Consider the following 23,161-nt stretch of genomic DNA (forward strand, 5'->3'; position numbering starts at 1 on the left):
TAAGGTGATGTGCGCCTCTTTTATAGACCAATAATGTTACGTAAGAACATACATTTTCCACGTACAGCAAGTTACAGGTTACGAACACAAGGACATATCTTCCCTTCCACCAGGAAGCTATATACGAAGTGTTTTACCTATAGGCACACTATTTTGTACAAGAAACTATTCGAAAAATATATATATCTCATTCTTTTCTCTGCCTTTGATCTTGAAGATGTGTGCGAGTTAGTGTGAGTGTGCTTGATGATGAGGATGATGTGTGCGAGTTAGTGTGAGTGTTCTTAATGATGAGGATGATGTGTGCGAGTTAGTGTGAGTGTTCTTGATGAGGAGGATGATGTGTGCGAGTCAGTATGAGTGTTCTTGATGATGAGGATGATGTGCGCGAGTTAGTGTGAGTGTTCATGATGACGAGGATGATGTGTGCGAGTTAGTGTGAGTGTTCTTGATGACGAGGATGATGTGTGCGAGTTAGTGTGAGCGTTCTTGATGATGAGAATGATGTGTGCGAGTTAGTGTGAGTGGTCATGATGATGAGGATGATGTGTGCGGGTTAGTGTGAGTGTTCATGATGACGAGGATGATGTGTGCGAGTTAGTGTGAGTGTTCATTATGATGAGGATGATGTGTGCGAGTTAGTGCGAGTGTTCTTGATGATGAGGATGATATGATGAGGATGATGTGCGCGAGTTCGTGTGAGTGTTCATGATGACGAGGATGATGTGTGCGAGTTAGTGTGAGTGGTCATGATGATGAGGATGATGTGTGCGAGTCAGTGTGAGTGTTCATGATGATGAAGATGATGTGTGCGAGTTAGTGTGAGTGTTCTTGACGATGAGGATGATGTGTGCGAGTTAGTGTGAGTGTTCATGATGATGAGGATGATGTGCGAGTTAGTGTGAGTGTTCTTGATGATGAGGATGATGTGTACGGGTTAGTGTGAGTGTTCTTGATGATGAGAATGATGTGTGCGAGTTAGGGTGAGTGTTCTTGATGATGAGGATGATGTGTGCGAGTTAGGGTGAGTGTTCTTGATGATGAGGATGATGTGTGCGAGTCAGTGTGAGTGTTCTTGATGATGAGGATGTTGTGTGCGAGTTAGTGTGAGTGTCCTTGATGATGAGGATGATGTGTGCGAGTTAGTGTGAGTGTTCTTGATGACGAAGATGATGTGTGCGAGTTAGTGTGAGTGTTCTTGATGATGAAAATGATGTGTGCGAGTTAGTGTGAGTGTTCATGATGATGAGGATGATGTGTGCGAGTCAGTGTGAGTGTTCATGATGATGAGGATGATGTGTGCGAATAAGTATGAGTGTTCTTGATGATGAGGATGATGTGTGCGAGTTAGCGTGAGTGTTCTTATGATGAGGATGATGTGTGCGAGTTAGTGTGAGGGTTCTTGATGATGAAGATGATGTGTGCCAGTGAGCGTGAGGGTTCTTGATGATGAGGATGATGTGTGCGAGGTAGTGTGAGTGTTCTTGATGATGAGGATGTGGTGTGCGAGTTAGTGTGAGTGTCCTTGATGATGAGGATGATGTGTGCGAGGTAGTGTGAGTGTTCTTGATGATGAGGAAGATGTGTGCGAGTTAGTGTGAGTGTTCTTGATGACGAAGATGATGTGTGCGAGTTAGTGTGAGTGTCCTTGATGATGAGGATGATGTGTGCGAGGTAGTGTGAGTGTTCTTGATGATGAGGAAGATGTGTGCGAGTTAGTGTGAGTGTTCTTGATGATGAAGATGATGTGTGCGAGTTAGCGTGAGTGTTCTTGATGATGATGATGATGATGTGTGCGAGTTAGTGTGAGTGTTCTTGATGATGAGGATGTTGTGTGCGAGTCAGTGTGAGTGTTCTTGATGCTGAGGATGTGTGCGAGTTAGTGTGAGTGTTCTTGATTATGAAGATGATGTGTGCGAGTTAGTGTGTGTGTTCTTGTTAATGAGGATGTTGTGTGCGAGTCAGTTGATGATGAGGATGATGTGTGCGAGTTAGCGTGAGTGTTCTTGACGATGATGATGATGATGTGTGCGAGTTAGTGTGAGTGTTCTTGATGATGAAGATGATGTGTGCGAGTTAGTGTGTGTGTTCTTGATAATGAGGATGTTGTGTGCGAGTCAGTGTGAGTGTTCTTGATGATGAGGATGTGTGCGAGTTAGTGTGAGTGTTCTTGATGATGAGGATGATGTGTGCGAGTCAGTGTGAATGTGTCCTTGTGAGTGTCTTTGTCTTATCTGTAAGTTGTAAAACTTCAGCAAATAAAGAACTTGAACTTGAGCCTTTGATCTTGAATATAATCAATTTACTATCAATAATTGTTTGAAATGTCAATGCAATACATCTCAGTCATTGTTAATCGTGTTATAAGTCAAACTCATTGCTCCCCGTAAACTCCATTATTAGAGGTGGTCATTTAACGAAATGATAGCTTCTAATCTCAACAGATATGGGCTTAATATTTTCACTTCATGTCTTATGAATCATTTGAAGTAATCGTTAGACATGAAATGTATGTGAAGGTCTTTAGTTCAAAAGCTACTGGTCAAAGATTATAACCATGTTTTACGATTCATTGGATCCATGTGACGTTTATGGTAAGACAGGGTAAGTTATTTGAATGCATATGTTACTTCAGTGCCTGAATCTTAAGAACACATATCATAACCAAAACTTGTGCATCTCTTGAGAGGCTTTTATAAGATATCGACACTTCCATCATCATGACCTTGAAAGGCGATCAAGGTCATATATTTGAGCAAACGTGATTGCATTTCCTCCCAGTAAGCTTAATACCAAATATTATGACTCAGGGCCGTATGGTTCTTTCTTCCACAATTTCGATAATGTCATGAACAAAATCTATAAAGAAGTTCTGTAAGAGGTGACAGTTGTTTACCATTTATCTAAATATCCGAAGGGCCAAGTGAGCTTATGCGATGGTCCAGCGTCCGTCGTCCGTCCGTCAGTCGTCCGTCGTCCGGCGTCAATATTTTACTTTAAACAACTGCTTCTTAATAACCAAAAGGCCTAGGGTGGCCGAAAGCAGCCTGACACAAAAATAGAGTAAAGTAAATGTGTCATTTTGTTATCATGACACAAAATAAAGAAACACCAAAACACAAAAAATAACTAAAATAAATGTGTCATGCTATGAGCATGACACAAAATAAAGAAAAATACCGTGACAAAAAAATAATTACCTAAAGAAAATGTGTCATGATGTTAGCATGACACCAAATAAAGAAAATACATTGACACAAAAGAAAAATACTTTCTGGCCGAAAATGACTTATGCATTCAAAAATGATTGGTATGCTAATTGGATACGTCAGTGGAATGTATGACCACGGAGATTGGTACGACGAATACGAACTCCCTTTTTAGCCGAACACGGCACCTTGTTGCAGCAGATCAGGCGCTCTACACCAGTGAGTATGTTATAATGATTTGTTGTATTGTATAGAATGTGTGTACTGTTCAATGTGCTATATGTTGTATGTTTTGAACATATAAAGCGTTTGATACAAAGTGTTTATTGTATTTATATAAATGTGTTGCGCGCCACTTAATAATCACGATCGAGTTTGTATTGGTGGGTGTACGTTACATCCACCAATACAAACGTGATTGTATCTGTTCATGTATCTCACAGTGTATCAGGTCACTATTATTGAGATATTAGAAGTCAGTTCCATATACACATTAGTTATGGCGTTAGCGCGATATATGGATGTATTTAATTGCATTATATAATGTGGATATACTTTGCAGCCGCAGGCAAATATACTGTGATCTTTGGGAACATTTCTCGCCAGGCAAATGGCAAAAAATATACCACAAAAGTATTCTCTTGTTATATCATTCATTTATGTGAAAATAACATATATCACATTTCATCATTTAATCACTGGAAATCATACTAAGGATAGGATTCGATTAGGTATAATAGACAAAAGACAGAAATAAGTAGTGGAACAAGTTTAAAGTACCAATCATTCTTTAGAGAAAAAATAATCTTTCCGGATCAAGAGTGTAAGATAGTGAAATTCCACCCTCGAGATTTCAAAATTGGTGCAAAATTCCTGGCAGGCCCCGGGTTTCCTACGCCCCTGGGCATGAACGATTTTGACAATTTTATCTTTTAAATGTGCAAAACTTTAAGCATGGTTTAATAGAATGTCACATTTGAAACGTGTGTCACCCATTGTAGCTTACTCTTTTCTCATTCCAAATAAAACACATAAAACAAATAAAAACAAACAAAGTTAGTTTTTGGTCTAAGGCAAGTTATACAGAAAATAGTCATGCACGAGTTATCTCCCTTAGAGGAAGAACAATTACTTCCTCCTTTAAATCGATCCTTTTCCTGTAGTTTTTTTCCCTCTCAGTTGCACACTTTCTTGGAATCGTTGACAAAGAAATAACATGTTTACACAGCATCATTTGATTGGGTGATATTGTCCTCTATTCACCACGAAGAAAACGCCATCCTGCAGAAAATGCGAGAAAATACAATTTAATAATGACCATCTGAGAACAACACGCTATACTCTCTTGTACAATAAGGATAGTTTTATCTGTAAACTAAGACAAATACCAAAGCACCAGTACAAAAGGGCAAATATCCTAACTCTAAGACAATTGGAAAACACAGAAGCAGAAACCGAGGCGACATCGAAATAAAAGAATTGACGTTGTGACCTCTCAGATTCAGAAGTGTTAAGATTTCATGCACTTAACTTGCAGCATTAGGCCGATTCCGGTCGAATATGGGGATTATTCATTTAATGCATCAATACATTGTTTCAAGTAACGATGTTCTCATTTTTAAATTGATGATATATATTTATTTAAGTAAACATAAAATATAAGCAGATGCAGACTACAGTTACATATCAAAACAAAATGTATATTTTGAAAGCATTGCGACCAGGAGAAATGATAAAATTTAACTTTCAAACACCTGAGTATTCAGCTGTATAACGTTACAAAACAATGAAAATAGGTTGTTATAGAATTAAACCAAGTAACGAATACGAGGTAAATACGTTGATTGAATATCGGGCTTCTTAAAACAGAAGTAAACACACGGAAAATAGTTCATATACTGCAATATACATTTTTGTTTTATTATAATAATGTATGCTTAATTTCTGCCTAATTATAGCTCAACGACGTTTTCTAGTAGACAGTTCATGTAAAACATTGATGAAATAAATAAATAAATAAAATATATATAGATATAGCAGTAAAACAATATTTATAAAAAAATCAAAATGATTTTGTTAATAGAGTATTTATATATTTTAACTTATTTCGAAAATATTTGAATAAACAAAAAATAATCAATAAAATTCGATATAAGTATGCCGGGAACAACTGGGAACGAATCGAACATTCTCGAAAACTCCTTCCATTTTGTTAATTAGTCTCGTGATATCTCTTTGTAGTAAAATGCTGATATATACTGGATGAACAATTTTCTTGTAGGTGTTAAAGGTAAAAATCATTTCAACAACCGTACGAATACGTTTAAATGACTGACCTTGATCATACCCGGGACGGAGACCCAGAGTTGACGCTGTGGTATTAAGTCCTTACCACTGTTTCCCCTTTTTAGTTTGTTAAATACTATCCCTCCTATCAGGTACACGGCAATTAAACATATAAATCTGAAATTTAAAAAGATAACAACAAATCAGTTTAAATAGTATTCAACCAATATTATTCAAAAAATTTCATTACATACATATAATTACACAGGGATAGACAAATAAAGCAAACTCGAGTTAGTTAATCTTCAAATTGTATAAAGACACGAGGTTTACCGAATATATTTTACAATTTATAAAAAAACCTAACGAGAGTTAGATAAACGTGATAACTTATCATCACGAGTTTTGGGGACCTGTTTCTCACATAACGTTCGTATTTTATCTGGAAAAAAACACATTTTCCGTTGTATAGTTTGATGATCGAAGGAATAGAGTTCGAATCATGGTCTGGCTCCGCTCTTTTCTCATGCTCAAAAATCATTGTTTATCTTTTTATTCTATCTTTATTGTTTTCATAAAATGTCTGAAGGTGGGTTTCCTTTTCAGAGATTATTTATCAAAACTTAATGCCGGAAAAACCCCCTCAAATGCATTGTTACATCAGTAGTACAAGGATCTTTAACGAGAAAATACATAAAAATCACATATATACTGAATGAAAATAAGTAAAATCCACAGGTTACCATGCTAAATCATTATTTGAAAGAAGATGCATTGGAAATTCTCCCGTCAGTAGCATGTATATTATCATACAGGTGCACCTTAAAGTAATTTCTGTCAATTCTTATATATAATGCTACATTACTTACATTATTAGAAAAACGTTTCCTGCGATTAATCCTGAAGGCTTGAAACAGGCATTAGGGGAGGAATATACAAAAACCTGAAAAAATGTACAAGAGTACAATCTATTACCTTTTATCTATTAACTCTATAATAAAAGATAATGCTGATTTTCTTTTTTAAATGTGGGCAATGAGATTTTATCCTATTTTCCCACTTAATAGACAAGCCAGTTAGCAGGGTTCAGCGTGAAAAATATACAATGGACCTTGTCGATTGTTCCTATCGACTCGGCTTGGAAGAATTCCTCTTTATTTTATTCAGTAGAGCGCAAGACTAGAAAGCCAGAGGTCCCGGGTTCGACTCCTAGCGGAGGCGTTAAACAAATAATGACCTCTGTTACATTGGCGCCCACGTAGGAACCCCGGAAGTATGCAATAATACTTGACGATACTTGCAAAGGAATAGCTATGATCCCTGGAAAAAACTCTTACCTTCCCTTTCGTTCATTTGGTAGAGCGTAAGACTAGAAAGTCAGAGGTCCCGGGTAAGACTTCTAGCGGAGGCATTGAAAAAATAATGACCTCTGTTTCAAGAACTCTGCTGTCTCTTGTGTCCTGTACAGTTATTAATGCTGGGTACCTGCATTTTCTTCTTACAGTATAGTGATAAATTAGAAATGAACTTTGGATGGTGCAGTGGATAGTGCCCTTGCCTTTCAACAAGACAACGTCCTTAAATGAGCATAGCTATTGATAGGACGTTAAACAAAATAAAACCAGACATTTCACCAAGGAGGCCGGGGTTCGATTCCCCGATCGGACGTGAAACAATACCTGGCCGATTACGTTGGTTTTCTCCGGGTACTCCGGTTTCCTCCCACATTGGACCCCCTGCGCGCTAACATCGTGGCCAACGAAAGTGATTACTATAATCTAAAATACGTTGTTTCATAATTGCTGTGTACGTTTTTTTTCAGAAATGAACTCACGTATACTGGTAGGGTGGAACTCTGTATTTCGCCAACAGGAAGGAAGCCTTCTGTTGGGTCACATTGAAGAATAACAGTCGTCGACCTAAGTAAATATATCAAAGTATATTAATAACGCAGTACAAATTATACTATCATGTAATGTGTATCCTTCTCTATGTTCTATTAACCTTTACAATATCTGTAATGAAAAAAAGGGAGATTGTTGACACATTCGAATGGCACACTAGTATTGTTTTTAATCAATAGCTGAGTTCAAACTTAATATTTGAACTTAGGATTTGAGGAGATGTTGACTAAACCGATGGTTGATCGTATTTTACCTGGTTAATTGACAAACTTGTAAAGGGAATTTGGTTTAGGGTATATTATTGTGGTATATAATCAAATGAGCAAGGATATTCTACATAAGTAGGCTGACAAAACTGGCTTTATCTAGCAAAACTGGCTTTGTCTAGCAAAACCCATTTTCACAATTAGACGGTTCGGAACTCTACACGCATCTCTTCCCTACACCCTTCGAATATGTCAGGGTAAAAGTAAAGGCTCTGTATGCGCCACTTTGTGGGTGATACATGTAAACAAATTTTGCCCATTGATATACAGCAAAAGAATCGCGCGGTAGCATAACGGTTAAATTGACCGGCTTTGAAGTCAGCTTTCACTCGGGTGTCGCTGCTGTAGGATATGTGTATTAAGTTGAAATTTGAGTCTAAACTCGTGACCTCAGAGTCCGTAATTCGTTATCACAAACAAAAAATCCAAACATAACACATAAACTTGATAATTGATCAAACCAAAGGTAGATCGTATTATACCTGTTTATTTTGACTCAGGAATATTCAAATGAGCAAGTAAATTCTACAAACTGAAGTATAGAAAACACTGTCCATGTCCTCATTACTGCATTGTTGGAAATATTCGCGGGGGATTTAATTTCCCTATAGTCGCAGTCACCAAAGGTGGCGCAAAATTAAATCCCTGCGAACTAGCTCTGATCGGAACAACCGCGAAATATTAGCCCGAGAAACTAAACCACTACACAGTAAATACACCACTGCTATGGTCATCTTCGTGGACTATTTGTTTACGTTCTTATTCTTAAAAAGCAGTCTATTTAAATCGTACTGATCCGGGCCGAAAACGGAATGTATCATTCTTGTTTGAACGATTTCCGGACCGCGTATTTTTTGCTGATTAGTCACTCCCCGATACCAAACGGTGTCAGCGAATTCCATGTTTTCATATAGGAGTGCGCTCTGGTCCCACACCAGACATCTATATATGTAAAAATGTCTAAGTCTGGTGTTAGGGCCAGATGAAACTCGGGCTACTCCAATGCTGATCTACCTACCTTGCGTTGTCCGCTGCCAGGTAGGTAACTGTGAGGACCTCTCCGAGTTTTGGCTGGTCTAGGGACGCTCCGTCCTTGTAGCTGAACGATGCGCTGGCCTGGGTGCCTATGTCGTACAGTTGAGGTGTACCTGCAACTCCAGCGGGAACAAGCTGACACGCCTAGATTAATAATCGAGATTTACAATCATTAGTCGAAATTCATTACATACTGATATATCTGAAATATTAGATTTATTTTGTTGTTGAAAGTTCTAATGTTTGTTTGAATGTAAGAAGAAACCAATTACATTAATTAATTACATTCTCCGTACTGTTTGTACAGCGTTGTTAGTGTATTATATTGTTTGCAAATATTGTAAATATTTCATATTTGAAACCTATGGGTCGAAAGACTCAAGGTAATAGAGATTTTTTTCATTTTTTCATTTTTTATTTTTTTCATCATCGTTGATTCACATTTTACTGTGATTAATTATTTGATGATAAAGTCCTAATATAGTATGACCTAATTGTAAAGTTATACCCAAAGGAGAATTGAATTGAAATTAAATTAAATCAACTATTTAGTGACACAGATTAGTCGATCAGTATGATCATGCAGTTGAAGAAAGCAGGAATATACGTACCGCTACGGATTTACAGTTGTCAAACTGTGGCGGCAAACTTGGGTCTGTTTCGTCAAAGCTGTAACATGGATTATAGGAGTAGAGACTTCCGTCTGATGCTGCGACGTCTTGGAATCTACAAAGATAATATAGCAAACTGATAAAATGGAAATGGTAGAGCATATTTATGTTTCACGTCAAAAGTTCAACTTTTAACTAAATTACAATCGATAAGTCAACCAGTCGATGAGACATCTTTTTGAAAAGTTTAATCCCTGTAAAAAATATAAATAATGCGATGAGATCTAGAACATTTGATAACACTGTAATGCTAATGTACCAACAGATGCGTGTTCGACTTTCGGCGCTTGGAATAATTTGTGTCAGATCTCTTAACAATGTCTTTCGTTTTCAAGATTTTTGTTTTGTTTGTTTGTTTGTTTATCTCAAAGCCTTTTCATATTTCAGTTTGATCGTGGATATAGTCTAAAATAGAAGAAATCACCTGTGTATATCCTACGTTCATCCTCAAAAAGCACTGATATTTATATATACTGATCTAATTCCGGTCCACAGAGAACCTGATATCAAAGGTGCACCTTCATTTCTGAGGTTTTATAGTTATTTTGTTTTGATAAACAGTTTAAACCATGATAAATGTTATACAATAATCGGTACCATCGTTTGTGGTATTAATACCATACATAAAAAGTCAAAGATAACTGTGAAAACAACTAATATAAATGTACAGCAAGCTTTGAGTGCTATCCTTCGGCGATACTCTGTGTGATTGAGGCTGTACCCTTTGTCCGTAGTAAGGGTCCAGTTTGCCCTTTTTAAGATAGGAAGAGTCTACCCTGGTCAAACTAACTCGAAGTACACTACCTCTTAAAGTCAATGAAGTACATTTCAGTTAACGCGTATGTTTCAACTCTGAACGGTACTTCGCTACCTCTCAACTTAAATACGTCACATTTTAACGATGATTTCTACGTCTGAACGCTATTGCGCTACATCTTAACGTAACGTCCATGCGCTACCTCTTAACGTAAACTGACTACCTCTCAACCTCTCAGCGGCATGATATACTAATATCCTTACTTTGTTCCTTTTATTGCCCCTGGCTTGAGATCCAATACCCCATCACTAGACTTACACGAACAGGACGTCTTTTTGTCACATGACTTTGCCTGTAGTTCACATAAACTCAAAAGTAACACTGTAAACACATACAGATAATTTGCCATCCTCGACGTTTGTTATTTACACACACTCGACGGAGTATAAATTAATCACATGTATATCTTCATTATAATCCCCATTCAATGACTGGCCAGGTTGTCATAAAGGTATGCATATATATACATGTCTATTATCACTGCGAGTTTACCTGGGTTCATGCATACCCTGAACACAATAGTGAATTATCTACTAGGAAGCAAATGTTGATGATGTCATCAGCAATGGTATCGTGTTTATATTGTCATTTTTTCTAATCATCTGTATTATCAGGTTTTTGTAAATAACACATCACATTGTCGATAACGTATTATTATTACATATCTCTGCTTTACTAGCAAAGTCTGCTTTAAAAGCAAACATTTTCAGAATTTAAATGTAAAGTTCGTAATCTGATATGAACAACTCTCTTTTCGTAATCGTCGTGTATCTCCCGTTATAAGTAACCTTCTTCCCTATCAGCAAGCCGACATTGCCGTATTTAGTTCTCGTCACGAGTGTTGAGATCAGTTTATGATACTAACTCCCCGTTTATATTGCAGGTCCGTGAACGAGAAAAGATAACACCTGCTGTTACCCACTGCATGATCGTTAGAGGCGACTAACGTGAGAGCATCATAATCGGGAATTTGTGTTTGTGCATTCTACTTGGGGACACAAAAGCGACAAAAGAAATCTGCTGCACTCATTGCAATATTTGGGATCTTTATATTTCTCCCTACTTCTTACTTTCTTTTATACAATAGGGGCCTTGTTTGGCAATACCTTAGCTTTGTTGTTTTTATTGTTAGTACAGGCGCGGAAGGCAATTGGTTCTGTCCTCAGGCCGGGACATACCAAAGTCCATACAATGGTAGTTGTTATTCCCTGCTAAACGTTCAACATTTAGGGTAATGACAGCAACTGGTTCACCCGTTGTCAGTATAATGTGACAGGGCATAATTATGTGGTGGGTGCCTTAGGTATGGTATTTCAATGAGGTAGCACAATAAAGTCGGCTCCAGATCCGCGCTATCATAAGGAGGCAATTACATAACATACCCTGTATCTAGCACTAATACACACCCACGCACGCATTCATTATACATATGGAGTTAGGTCCTTAAATGACCTCAGCTGTTAATAGAACGTTAAACCCTATACAATAAAATAAAATGAAATTGATTGCTAATCAAACCGTATTATCCCGGTGCTTTTAAACCTCAACTCAACAAAATAACTATCTATGTGGTTTTCCTAAAGAAGTAGAACTCTTATTTGGTGACAATAAATTATGTTCTAACATAAGCTTTCATCGCAGTACTTCATCGCTGGTGAATATCCGCACTAATACAACTACTCACATAACTAGGATTGATACCTGTAATGGCGGAACAAGAAGTTAAGGATCCAAGTCCCACTTTTTTTTTTACACAGTAACCTACCTTTGATTATGTTGTTGAATATACCTGATAGAAATATAGCAGTTCCGTCGATCAGGTAGCTCTGTCGCTAAGAACGATATTATAGTAATATGAAGTCCATGGTTCGAATCTTGTTCTGGTCCCGCTGAGTGTCTATAAACAATCCGCTGTTGTTGAGTATTTTTTTGTATATCTTATCTCCATATATTTCTCATAAAAGTCCCGCAACTTTTTTTTTTTTTTTTTAAATGATTAATCAACGCTTCAGGCATGCCTGTTAATCGATCTCCAGGACACAGTTATAGTGTTTGACAGCGGTTCGAGAATCCTTAATGGGCGTCAACCTGTAAAACGGTCTATAAATCTGGATTTAACCTATCAAAGAGACGGAAAGGATTAAACGCCGTTTGCAATGGCATTCAATCACAGGAGTCAGTAGTATACCAGCCAGTCTGCAGCCGAAAGATTCAAGCACGGATTGATAATATCTTTTTTTTTTGTAAAGCACAGATGTATTACTTTTGCGACATATGGTAAAAATAACTGTTTAAATTCTTATTCATAAGCAATATAATTTAAAACATGATTAGTGCGCATGCGTATACTACGTGCTATGATCAAAATCTTCGCCAAACGACATCTTCAACAATATTACATTGTCAGGAGAAATTCATCACCGGTAAAATATGCTGCAGAAAATGATCATTAATGAAAATATTTTTAAATTGGTGATGACTATCTTTCAAAAACACGCGTAACAATGATAAACGTCATACACAAAACTCTCCATGGTACTCACAATAAAAAAAAAATGCCAGATACAAAAGTATTACTCAATGCTACAGGTTTTCAAATATATTTCTAATGAGTGTATATTTGTATTACGTATTAGCACCGAATCCCTTTAAGGACTTATCTACCTACCCGAAATCAGTGTACATTCAATTTTACCCCCCAAGTTCTAGTAAATATTCAAAAAGGTTTCATCTCGTAACATGTGTATATAATGGTTAGTCCAACTATTATTTGTACATGTGAAAGGAACATGTGTATATAATGGTTAATCCAACTATTATTTGTAAATGTGAAAGGAACATGTGTCTATAATGGTTAATCCAACTATTATTTATACATGTGAAAGGAACATGCGTATATAATGGTTAATCCAACTATTATTTGTACATGTGAAAGGAACATGTGTACATAATGGTTAATCCAACTATCATTTGTAAAATGTGAAAGGAACATGTGTATATAATGGTTGATCCAACTATTATTTGTACATGTGCAATGTGATGTGCGCCTCTTTTATTGACCAATAGTGTTACGTAAGAACATACCTTGTCTGCGTACAACAAGTTACAGGTTACGAACCCAAGGACATATCTTCCTTTCCACCAGGAAGCTATATACGAAGTGTATTACCTATAGGCACAACATTTTGTACAAGAAACAATTCGAAATATATATATATATCATTAGTGCCTTTGATCTTGAAGATATGTGCGAGTTAGTGTGAGTGTTCTTGATGATGAGGATGATGTGTGTGAGGCAGTGTGAGTGTTCTTGATGATGTGGATGATGTGTGCGAGTCAGTGTGAGTGCTCTTGAGGATGAGGATGATGCGTGCGAGTTCGTGTGAGTGTTCTTGAGGATGAGGATGATGTGATGATGATGATGAAGATGATGATGATGATGTTGATGATGATGATGAAGATTATGATGATGATTATGTTTGCGAGTCAGTGTGAGTGTTGTTGAGGATGAGGATGACGTTATGATGATGATGATGAGGATGACCCCCGCGAGTTAGTGTGAGGGTTCTTGATGATGAGAATGATTTGTGCTAGTTAGTGTGAGTGTGCTTGAGGATGAGGATAATGTGTGCGAGTTAGGGTGAGTGTTCTTGATGATGAGGATGACCCCCGCGAGTTAGTGTGAGTTTTCTTGAGGATGAGGATGATTCGTGCGAGTTAGTGTGAGTGTTCTTGATGATGAGAATGATTTGTGCGAGTTAGTATGAGTGTCCTTGATGATGAGGATGATGTGTGCGAGTTAGTGTGAGTGTTCATAAAGTATACACTCATCATAAACAAGTGTTATTCGTTTTAGATTTTCTTTGTTCAAATCTGACAACAAGAATGAAATGGATATCAAGGTCACAAATTGGTTTGAATACGGTGAGATAAGAACGCAATTTTAAGAATTTAAATATTAACAATTAGTTTACGATTAGATTTTAGCTCACCTGGCCCGAAGGGCCAAGTGAGCTTATGCGATGGTGCAGCGTCCGTCGTCCGTTCGTCCGTCGTCCGTCGTCCGTCGTCTGTCGTCTGTCGTCCGTCGTCCGGCGTCCGGCGTCAATAATTTACTTTAAACACCTTCTTCTTAATAACCAGAAGGCCTAGGGTGATGATATTTGCCCAGAAGCAAACCAGGATGAAGGGCTACCAAGTTTGTTCAAATAAATGACTTTCACCTATTTTCAAGGTCACAGGGGTCAAATATGTTAAAAACTTTTAATAACTTCTTCTAAATAACCAAAATGCCCAGAGTGATGATTTTTGGCTAGTAACATCCTGGGATAAAGGGATACCATGTTTGTTCAAATGAATGACCTTCGTCTATTTTCAAGGTCATAGGGGTCAATTGGCTTAAACAATCGTTATGCAACTTCTTCTGAATAACTAAGAGGCCTAGGCTAATGATATTTGCCCAGTAACATGCCAGGATGAAGGGCTACCAAGTTTGTTCAAATGAATTATCTTTACTTGTATTCAAGGTCACTGGGGTAAAATATGTTTAAAACTTTTATACAACTTCTTCTGTATAACCAAAATGCCTAGGATAATGATATTTGGCCAATAGCATACTGGGATAAAGGGCTATCAAGTTTGTTCAAACGAATGACCTTTACATATATTCAAGGTCACAGGGGTCAAATATGTTTAAAACCTTTAAACGACTTCTTCTAAATTAGCCAAATGCCAAAAGGTGATGATATTTGGTCATTAACAGGCTGGGATGAAGGGCTACTCATTTTGTCAAAATGAATGACCTTCGCCCATTTTCAAGGTCACAGTGGTCAATATATGTTTAAATCTTTAAATAACTTGTTCTGTATAACCAATAGGTCCAGGGTTATGATATTTTGCCAAAAGCATGCAGAGTTGGAAGACTTTTAACTCTGTTCAACCTAATGTCCTTGTTCGACATTCAAGGTCACACGCGTCATATGTTTAAATCTTTTAAGATGTTCTTATGAATCAAACACTGATATTCTGCCTGTAGCTGTATTTAAGTCCACTTTTAAAATTACAAGTGTGCGATTAATACCAGGTGAGCGATTCAGGCCCATTGGGCCTCTTGTTTTTTTAATGATAAAACATCAAACAATTGTCCTTTTATTCAAATTACTTGATACATAATAAGAAAATATTAGTGTTGTTAATTTGAAACCCACCCCCCTACAAATACTTCCACGACATTAAAGCCAGAACCGGGAAATGATCATGAAATACGAAGGCACGTTAACAATTTTAATATCAAATATCGACCTTCAGTTGGCACATTAAAACAGATTATTTCCAAATGAGATCAGGATGGCAACCAAAACCTCTTCCAAACGTCTTCGTCAACTTTCATCTTGAAACCTTGTTTTGTGGTTTTGCCCGCGAGTAGTCAACTCCTTTCACGTAATTCAGGCTACTCAGAGCTTGACAAGTGAAGCAACTGTAACATGTGTTAACCATAGTTATGTTTTGGAATCAGGGGTGTTACTACAAAGAAAAAGAAACTGCACGATAGGAAATCAAGGTGATCGAATAACTGTTTAGTTATTCAAAGATATCACATCGTCGAAGTTGAAGATTTGTCACAAAATGGATGGTTATTGATAAATGAAGAACTCATGTACCGATAAATATGATGTTGATGACCAATCAGTCAAACTAAGATTAAAAGCCTACCAGCAGAGGCAGGTGGACAACAAGGTCATACTTTCTATAACATTGTCTGGTCATACATGTACCCAGTTAATTTCTTCAAAGACCCCTTTGTTTTAATTGCAATATTTAAATATGCTTATCCGCGACCGGAAAACCAGGTCTACCCAAACTTAAAGCTATACCTTTCATTATTTAAGTTCAAACGAATGATGATGGTTTCTGTCAACAAAACACTAACCGGGAGGTTACAAATTTATGACCAATGTTCAACTTATATATCTGTACTGTTTAATATCAATATCAAAACATATCTTAAATTAAACCGGTATCACTCTCGAAAAAAGTTAATCACATACGACGTAACGTCATCGTAGCGTAACATGGAACAGATGGGGTTGTATATGTTTTTCAAGCTAAGCGTTATCAGTCGAATACATGAATATGTAATTGAGTATGCTCGTTTGTCAAATGGAGATTACTTAGTAGCCATTGTAAAGGGGAACGTAGGACTTCGGATTCAATGGAGGGCTTGTCTCTCGGAAAGACCAATTTACCTAAAAGCAGCCAGAAAGCATTCGATTACTCGTCTATAGACAAAAACCTCAAACAAGATGAAGCAGGTATCAGTGAGGAGGAAGGGAAAACAGAAGATGATACCTTGACGTAAGTAAAACACTAACCATATGTGAATCCGATTTCCTACTCATTATTATAATTCGGCATTACATTTTCTTTAATTGATTGATGCATTTGTGAAAGAATTAAAACAATATTTAACAATTTCAAGTAGCACACTTAAGAAGGTTTATAGAATTGTTTTAAATGGCATATTACACAGCATTTCTATTTCCATTTTTGGGGATGCCAAGGATAGGCCTGCTGTATACCACTGCATGTGTTTCCTAAGAGGAGACTAATTTGCCCCCCACCTCCCTCATCCTTCCTTGGATTTCTTATCAATATATGTTTCTGCTTTGATGTTCAAGAATTTATTTTGATTTTCTGGATCGTCAAGGTTAATGACAATTTGAAGTTTATATTTAATAAATTTCTATATATAATAATAATGATAATACACAGTATTTATAGAGCGCCTTATTTAATTTGCAAAGTTACTCTAAGGTCTTAAAGTAAATACTGGGGACCTGTTCGTTGTTCGGTGCCTTGTAGTTGTACACAAACATGTTGTTCTCCGATCAGTATCATACAAGTAACCAGTGCAAGGAATATAGCACACATGTGAATATCAATGGGTCCGGTCGGTTTTGAATCTAGGCAATAGTCTCGTGAACCTAACACTGACCATTGATGAACCCCGAAATCTAGTATTTTATCATGTGAGGTGGTAGATCCTATGGCAACACACTGTCGTCGTTCACTCAAATAGGAGCGTATCGAGCATAGTGCGTCACCAGTCAATCTACAGGAGTACTCTAGATGTTTGAAAAGTATGCCATGGTCGACGACGTCAAATGCAGCTGACAAGCCCAGCAAGATAAGCACCGCTCTGCATTTGTTATCCAATGCTGCAGCTATGCCATTATGTACACATAGGAGGGCCGTAACGTGTCAAAGATCTTAGAAAGAAAAAATAGATTTGATCATGGGCGTTGGTTCGTCGACTCCGCCTTGTCTTTTACAGACTTCTTCAGCTGTGATATAACACATGCCTTCTTGAAACACATTAGCACCTTTGGCTAAGCCAATGATTTGTTCATTGTTGAGGAAGCAGTGCTTGAAGATATTACTTTAGTAGGTCTGTGGTGAACGGATCTAGCTCACAGGACTATATTTTTATTAATAGTGATCATATTGACAATTACCGCCAAATTGAAATTACGCGAATCAGAGTGGTGTCCGCTTTAAACGCAATAATATAAAACAGCCATTTCAACCCGTTGTGGAGTACCACGTCTTTGTTATATTCAATTTTAACCGTACAATCACAATAGTGATAGAAACGGTACATTAGTTTTTATTTCAATTTACAGACATATATCTGCAGTAAACATTTACATAGTGGGTTTGTGATATATATTTAATAAAGAATAATACATGTATTTTTTCATATCACACCCAGTATCAACCCGAGACTCCAATATCAGCCCGAGGTGTGCTATGGAAAATGACATGTTTTATTCTGTTTATTACATATTACTGATAAAATATGGATAGATCTACTATCTTATGATTTATTCTCCTTTTAAAATATTGAAAAATTTCCAAAAGGGACCGTGATACGGGTTTTGCGGGCTGATACGGAGAGGGCTGATACGGAGAGGGCTGATACGGGTTTTGGGGTGTGATACGGCGAGGGCTGATATGGGTTAGAGCAAATTGTGTCGTATCGCATATACAAAAAAAATAGTATGTATTAGTAAGTATGTGACACATTTTAATATCTTTTATTTGTAGAGAGTTCGAAGGATTTATGCTTCTTATAACAACATATATCGGAATTGGATATTTTGGTGTTCCTTATATGGTCAAGCTTCTGGGTCTATGGGTAAAGTATACAACTTAGTATTACATATCGTAATTAATCCGATGTATCTTTTTCTCTTATAACCAACGAAACAACATTGTACAACATTTGATAAAAAGGTAACTGAAAGAACTTATGTCTTTAAATAATAGTTTATTAAACGAATGCATTATACCTTTTCACCTTCTCATTATTTGTAATTTTCATATACTAAATATATAGTAATATACATCCAAATATTCTTTTTATAATTATTATGTTTCACTTTTGAATGTATATCTGGGGTTTCATTATTCTTCTGCACCAATGAAAACAATATGATGGTTTACATGAATTGTTAACCTGCTTTTTGTCAAATATTCATTCGAAAATGACATTTTAAATTGAATAAAATCGGATCAAATATTTGTAAATATAAACAAGTTTTCTTTCGCCGAGGGATCACAATCAAAACTCTTTTATATTTGTTACATAAACTAGAATTATTGTTTAAATGTTTTCAATAAGATTAATCAGTTTAGAAATATGTGATATCAATTTTTTCCTTTCTACACAAACAATGTACGTATTATTGTGGTCCTAGGTCGAGTGGCATAAAAAATATAACTTCGTCACATCGTTGTACAGGTACAAAAATCAAATCGCTCACTCAGTCATAGCTTGACAAAGGGACCAGTCGGTATTGACACGTTGCGACACGTTTTATACGTACATTGTTTGTGTAAAAAGTAAAACTTTGAGATAGCACTTCTAAGTAACATGCCAAATGACACTCAATCTAAACGCTCCTACTATGAATCAGACCTCTATATAACGATCTAGACCTATGACATGTTTGCATATCATTGTTTTGGTTACATATGTATCTACAATATTTTGTAAATTATTTTCGTGTGAAAATGTTTATTTAATAAACGGGATATGATACTACAATACAAATTATATATTGTGTGTCGCTGGTGCTGGAGCTTGCGCACGTCTCCGTATTGACGTAAAGTAAAAAAAAGATATTCCATAATATGTGGAGATCATAGAGCGATGTAGTGTTTAAGCTGATATTGAAATACAGCAATATGATGATATAATAAATTTAAAAAAACAAATTGATTTTTTTGAAATGATATATAGTTTGTTGCTGGTGCTAAAGCTTGCGCAAGTCTACGTATTGACGTAATGCAAAAACGACAGTCCAAAATATGTGGACATCCTAGAGTGATGTAGCGTAAGCTGATACTGCAATACAGCAATATGATGATATAATAAATTAAAAAATAAAATAAAAATGATAACAAATATCATATTTAATTGAATTTGATTTGTTCTTGCAAACTTTTAAAACATGTATTCATACGCATAGGACATAACTCTAGACAAGAGTACAACTTGAGTACCAAAAAAAGTTAAAGACTAAAACATGATAAGAATATTGAGTATAAGAATCTGTTTATATATTTCAATGTTTCTCTTTAAGTTACAGCTTTTAATTTCTGTTTAAGTGAATTTGGAAACAATGCTGTTTTCTCTTTAGGTTGGGAGTATCGGACTTCTTTTCTATGGCTTTTTGAACGAATACGGATCATTGATTTTAACAGAAAGTACCCAGCGATTAACAGAAAGGTATTTTTGTTTTATTAGAAATGACATTTTGTGATCTTACGTATTGTAAATCAGTAGTCATACCATCAATCAATTAAAAAATCAAGCAATGAAACTCCCTCAAACGTATCTTCTTTATTTCAATTCCATATGTCACAGAACAGGTGAAAGTTTTGGTGATATTGGGAAAGTAGCAGAAATGAGTATGAAACAGGGACCTCCGTGTTTGCGACCTCACGCGGGAAAATTCAGGTCAGTGAAAACATTTGTTTCGATTTTCTATTAAGACAACCTTGAATACTGATAACATATATACATATGTACCATTGGTAAGTTGTTCTTTACAAAAATGCATGTTATTGTGTTGAAAATATAAGTGTGTCTCTAACACATTAAAACTGATTGATTCAGTATAATATAGCCAATCAGTATAGACCTGTCTTTATTACGCATTCAATCGTGTGTACATTGCAAATGTGTCATTAATTAGGTAAAGCAGTCAAATTTGATTGGAAGACAATACAAGTATATATGTATTTCTATTATAGGAATTCTTTGGAATTTTTGTTTTGTTGTTGCGTATCACAAGAAATTGTAGCGATTAGTCATTGTGGCCCGAGTTTTATATTTATTTTGAATTCAAGTTAAGATTATTGAATTAGTAAGACTATCAGAATCGTTGTTACAAGAATATTTAATGTTTTTTTCTTATTTTACGTTGCTTCGGTTCTAGATTCTGGAAACTGTTTCTTCAGTTCCTTTTGATTTTTTGTTTACTTTTTTGCTTTACCATTTTAATTAATATTGACGAGCAATCATACGCGTACCTAAGAAAAAGGTTTTCATTATTCTTATATCGGATAGAAATAGTGTTGAAGTTAAAGGATGAAAGTGACTACTAACAATAGCAGCGAAATGTGCTGTTAATGGCTGCAGGTTTCCAGTGCTTCAATTGGGATAGCAAATCTTCACGGCGTCACGGACGTTACGTTGCGTTGGGATATCACAAATAAAAAAACATTTTGAGTCAACAGATCGAGAATGTAGCTTTCAAGATTGCATGAGAAAAAATAGAATTACTAATGGTTGCAACAAATTTTGATTATGTGATTAACAGAATCTTACATGCTGGCAAAGTCCCATGTGTGTGTATTGTAAAAAATATATTTATTGTCATGCGTAATTGAGGTAAACTGTAAGTATTTTTAAAAATAGTTTTCAAAAAGGAAGGGAGATAATTCGATTAAAAAACAAAAAAGAAATACACAAATGTAATTTGAAATCAGCATTTCCAGTGTTTTCCCACGGTACCGGATGTGACGTCTTTGTTTTCGTTTTTGTTTGTTTCAGATTTTTTGTCAATTGCTGCGTATTGGCAAACTATTGTCTGTTATTGCCTAATCTCATTTCCGTTATGAATATCTTCGCAAAAGATGTAAGTATAGTTAAAATCTTTTTCGATATAATTCATCTACGATTATTGTGCATTTTTACAGCCTTAACTTTTTGTCAAACTTTTGTTGTTCTTTCATAGCTTTTATATTGCCCCCCGGTTCATTTGCCACCTCACTTTTCCGCCAATATATTTCTTCGTCCATCTTTCTTTCCTCTTAATAACCCCCTTGTAAGTTTCCTTCAATTTATTGCAAAACCTCTTTATAACGCCATACTTTGTCGAGACAAATGTTGGCAGTATAACGAGGTTTTACTGTATTTCGCTTCATTGAGGGGAAATAATAATTTTCATATGTTATGTTATTTTTCTAAACTGGGAAAACAGTAACGTAAACATTTATGTATAGATTATTTATAAAACGATTACATTGTATATACATTCTAGAACTTTTGTCAACGCGAAAATGTCCAGATCGCGCACAGTTTAAAAGGTCACGACGTGATTATTTCAAAATATTTCAAATATTATGGATATTAAACTCTTTAATGGACACCGATGTGCTATATTTGAATTCTTGTTTTCGATACTAGTATAGAATATTGAAACACTTGCAATTCGTTAGAATGTGCAAATATCCCAAAAAACACTGCTTAGTTCCTTAAAATGGCACCTACGCCCTACACGTGCTCAGTATTATATTCCATGTGGCTGAATCGACTTCTACATCTCTAGTACTTTAACAGACCTACGGTTCACCATTTTTGGCAAGCAAATATTGTACTGAACTCGGGATATATACTAAACAAAAGTGATACATAGTACTTATAGATAGAAACCAAACTAAGTCCCGAGTTTACGTCATCATTATTGTGACGTGATAAATGTAACATTAGATACCACTGACCTTCCATCGTTCTATTAATTGAACAAATATTACTTTTGTCTTAACAGGCTCTGGATGAATACGTCGATATAAGTGATACGTTGTCTATTGTTGCTATTTCGGTGCTGCTGCTGCCTGTTTACCTTACACGGAAAATGAAGCTGCTATCCCATTTAGCAACAGCGGGGAACATTGTTCTTCTTGGGACCGTTATCATATTCTTCCAGTATATCTGCCGAGACCTCCCGGATAGCAGCACGCGGTCAGCTAGCAAGCACTTAGATTTTATTACATTAACATCATATGCGAATGACGTGATGTTTTCATATGGTGGAATAGTTCTGGTAAGATATATTTATTTGATTCTCTTTTGATAATCTTGTAATTTGAAAATTCAATTTTCAATGCGTCAATCCAATTTACTCAACTGTATTTCAAAACTAGAAAAAAAGTGATAACAACTGCCGTTGGTTAATTTAACAAAACAGCAAATACAAAGACAGTTTTACAGCGCTGTTACTGCCGATAGAGAAGAGGATGCTTACTCTTCCGGAACATCTGGAGTTATTCCCCTTGTTTTGTATATATTTATTTATTCATTTATTTATTGTATGATTTATTCATTTATCTATTTAATTATTTATTCATTTATATATTTATTTATTTATCATTCATTCATTTTTCTTTTCATTTTTTTATTTTTTATTTATTTATTTATTCAAAACTCTCCTTTTTGGGTAAGTTCTCAAACAGATAGAATGTATCGTAATGTTGAGTTTGTTCCTTTAATAATTGAAAACATTTCACACATTTAAATAATATCTGATGTTTTGTCTCATCGATAACCTAATGCTACTCCTCTATACCTTCAAACAAATTCTCGTAAAATGAAGACCACAGATATCTTTTATTCTTTGCAAGT

At 35.9% G+C, this 23,161-nt stretch overlaps 1 protein-coding gene across 1 annotated transcript; it reads right to left on the minus strand.

Moving 5' to 3' along the window:
* Nucleotides 1-3,893: 3,893 nt before the first annotated feature.
* On the minus strand, nucleotides 3,894-10,701 carry LOC110445311. Its single transcript, XM_021489851.1, has 7 exons — nucleotides 10,392-10,701; nucleotides 9,312-9,426; nucleotides 8,684-8,844; nucleotides 7,330-7,414; nucleotides 6,365-6,438; nucleotides 5,546-5,672; nucleotides 3,894-4,490 (listed from the first exon to the last, which is right to left on the minus strand). The coding sequence occupies exons 1-7, from the start codon at nucleotides 10,535-10,537 to the stop codon at nucleotides 4,440-4,442; spliced, it is 759 nt and encodes a 252-aa protein (XP_021345526.1). The 5' UTR covers nucleotides 10,538-10,701; the 3' UTR covers nucleotides 3,894-4,439.
* Between the last annotated feature and the right edge of the window lie 12,460 nt (nucleotides 10,702-23,161).

Source organism: Mizuhopecten yessoensis, unplaced genomic scaffold, assembly GCF_002113885.1.
Source record: "Mizuhopecten yessoensis strain PY_sf001 unplaced genomic scaffold, ASM211388v2 scaffold2213, whole genome shotgun sequence".
Classification (NCBI taxonomy): domain Eukaryota; kingdom Metazoa; phylum Mollusca; class Bivalvia; order Pectinida; family Pectinidae; genus Mizuhopecten; species Mizuhopecten yessoensis.

What these genes read in the sequence shown, in the direction of transcription:
- LOC110445311 (XM_021489851.1), bottom strand. Translation starts at nt 10,537, where the DNA reads ATGGCAAATTATCTGTATGTGTTTACAGTGTTACTTTTGAGTTTATGT. An exon ending in GGAAACGTTTTTCTAATAAT is followed by an intron (nt 5,673 to 6,364) that starts GTAAGTAATGTA and finishes TTTAAATTTCAG; the next exon opens with ATTTATATGTTTAATTGCCG. An exon ending in CCGTCCCGGGTATGATCAAG is followed by an intron (nt 4,491 to 5,545) that starts GTCAGTCATTTA and finishes CATTTTCTGCAG; the next exon opens with GATGGCGTTTTCTTCGTGGT.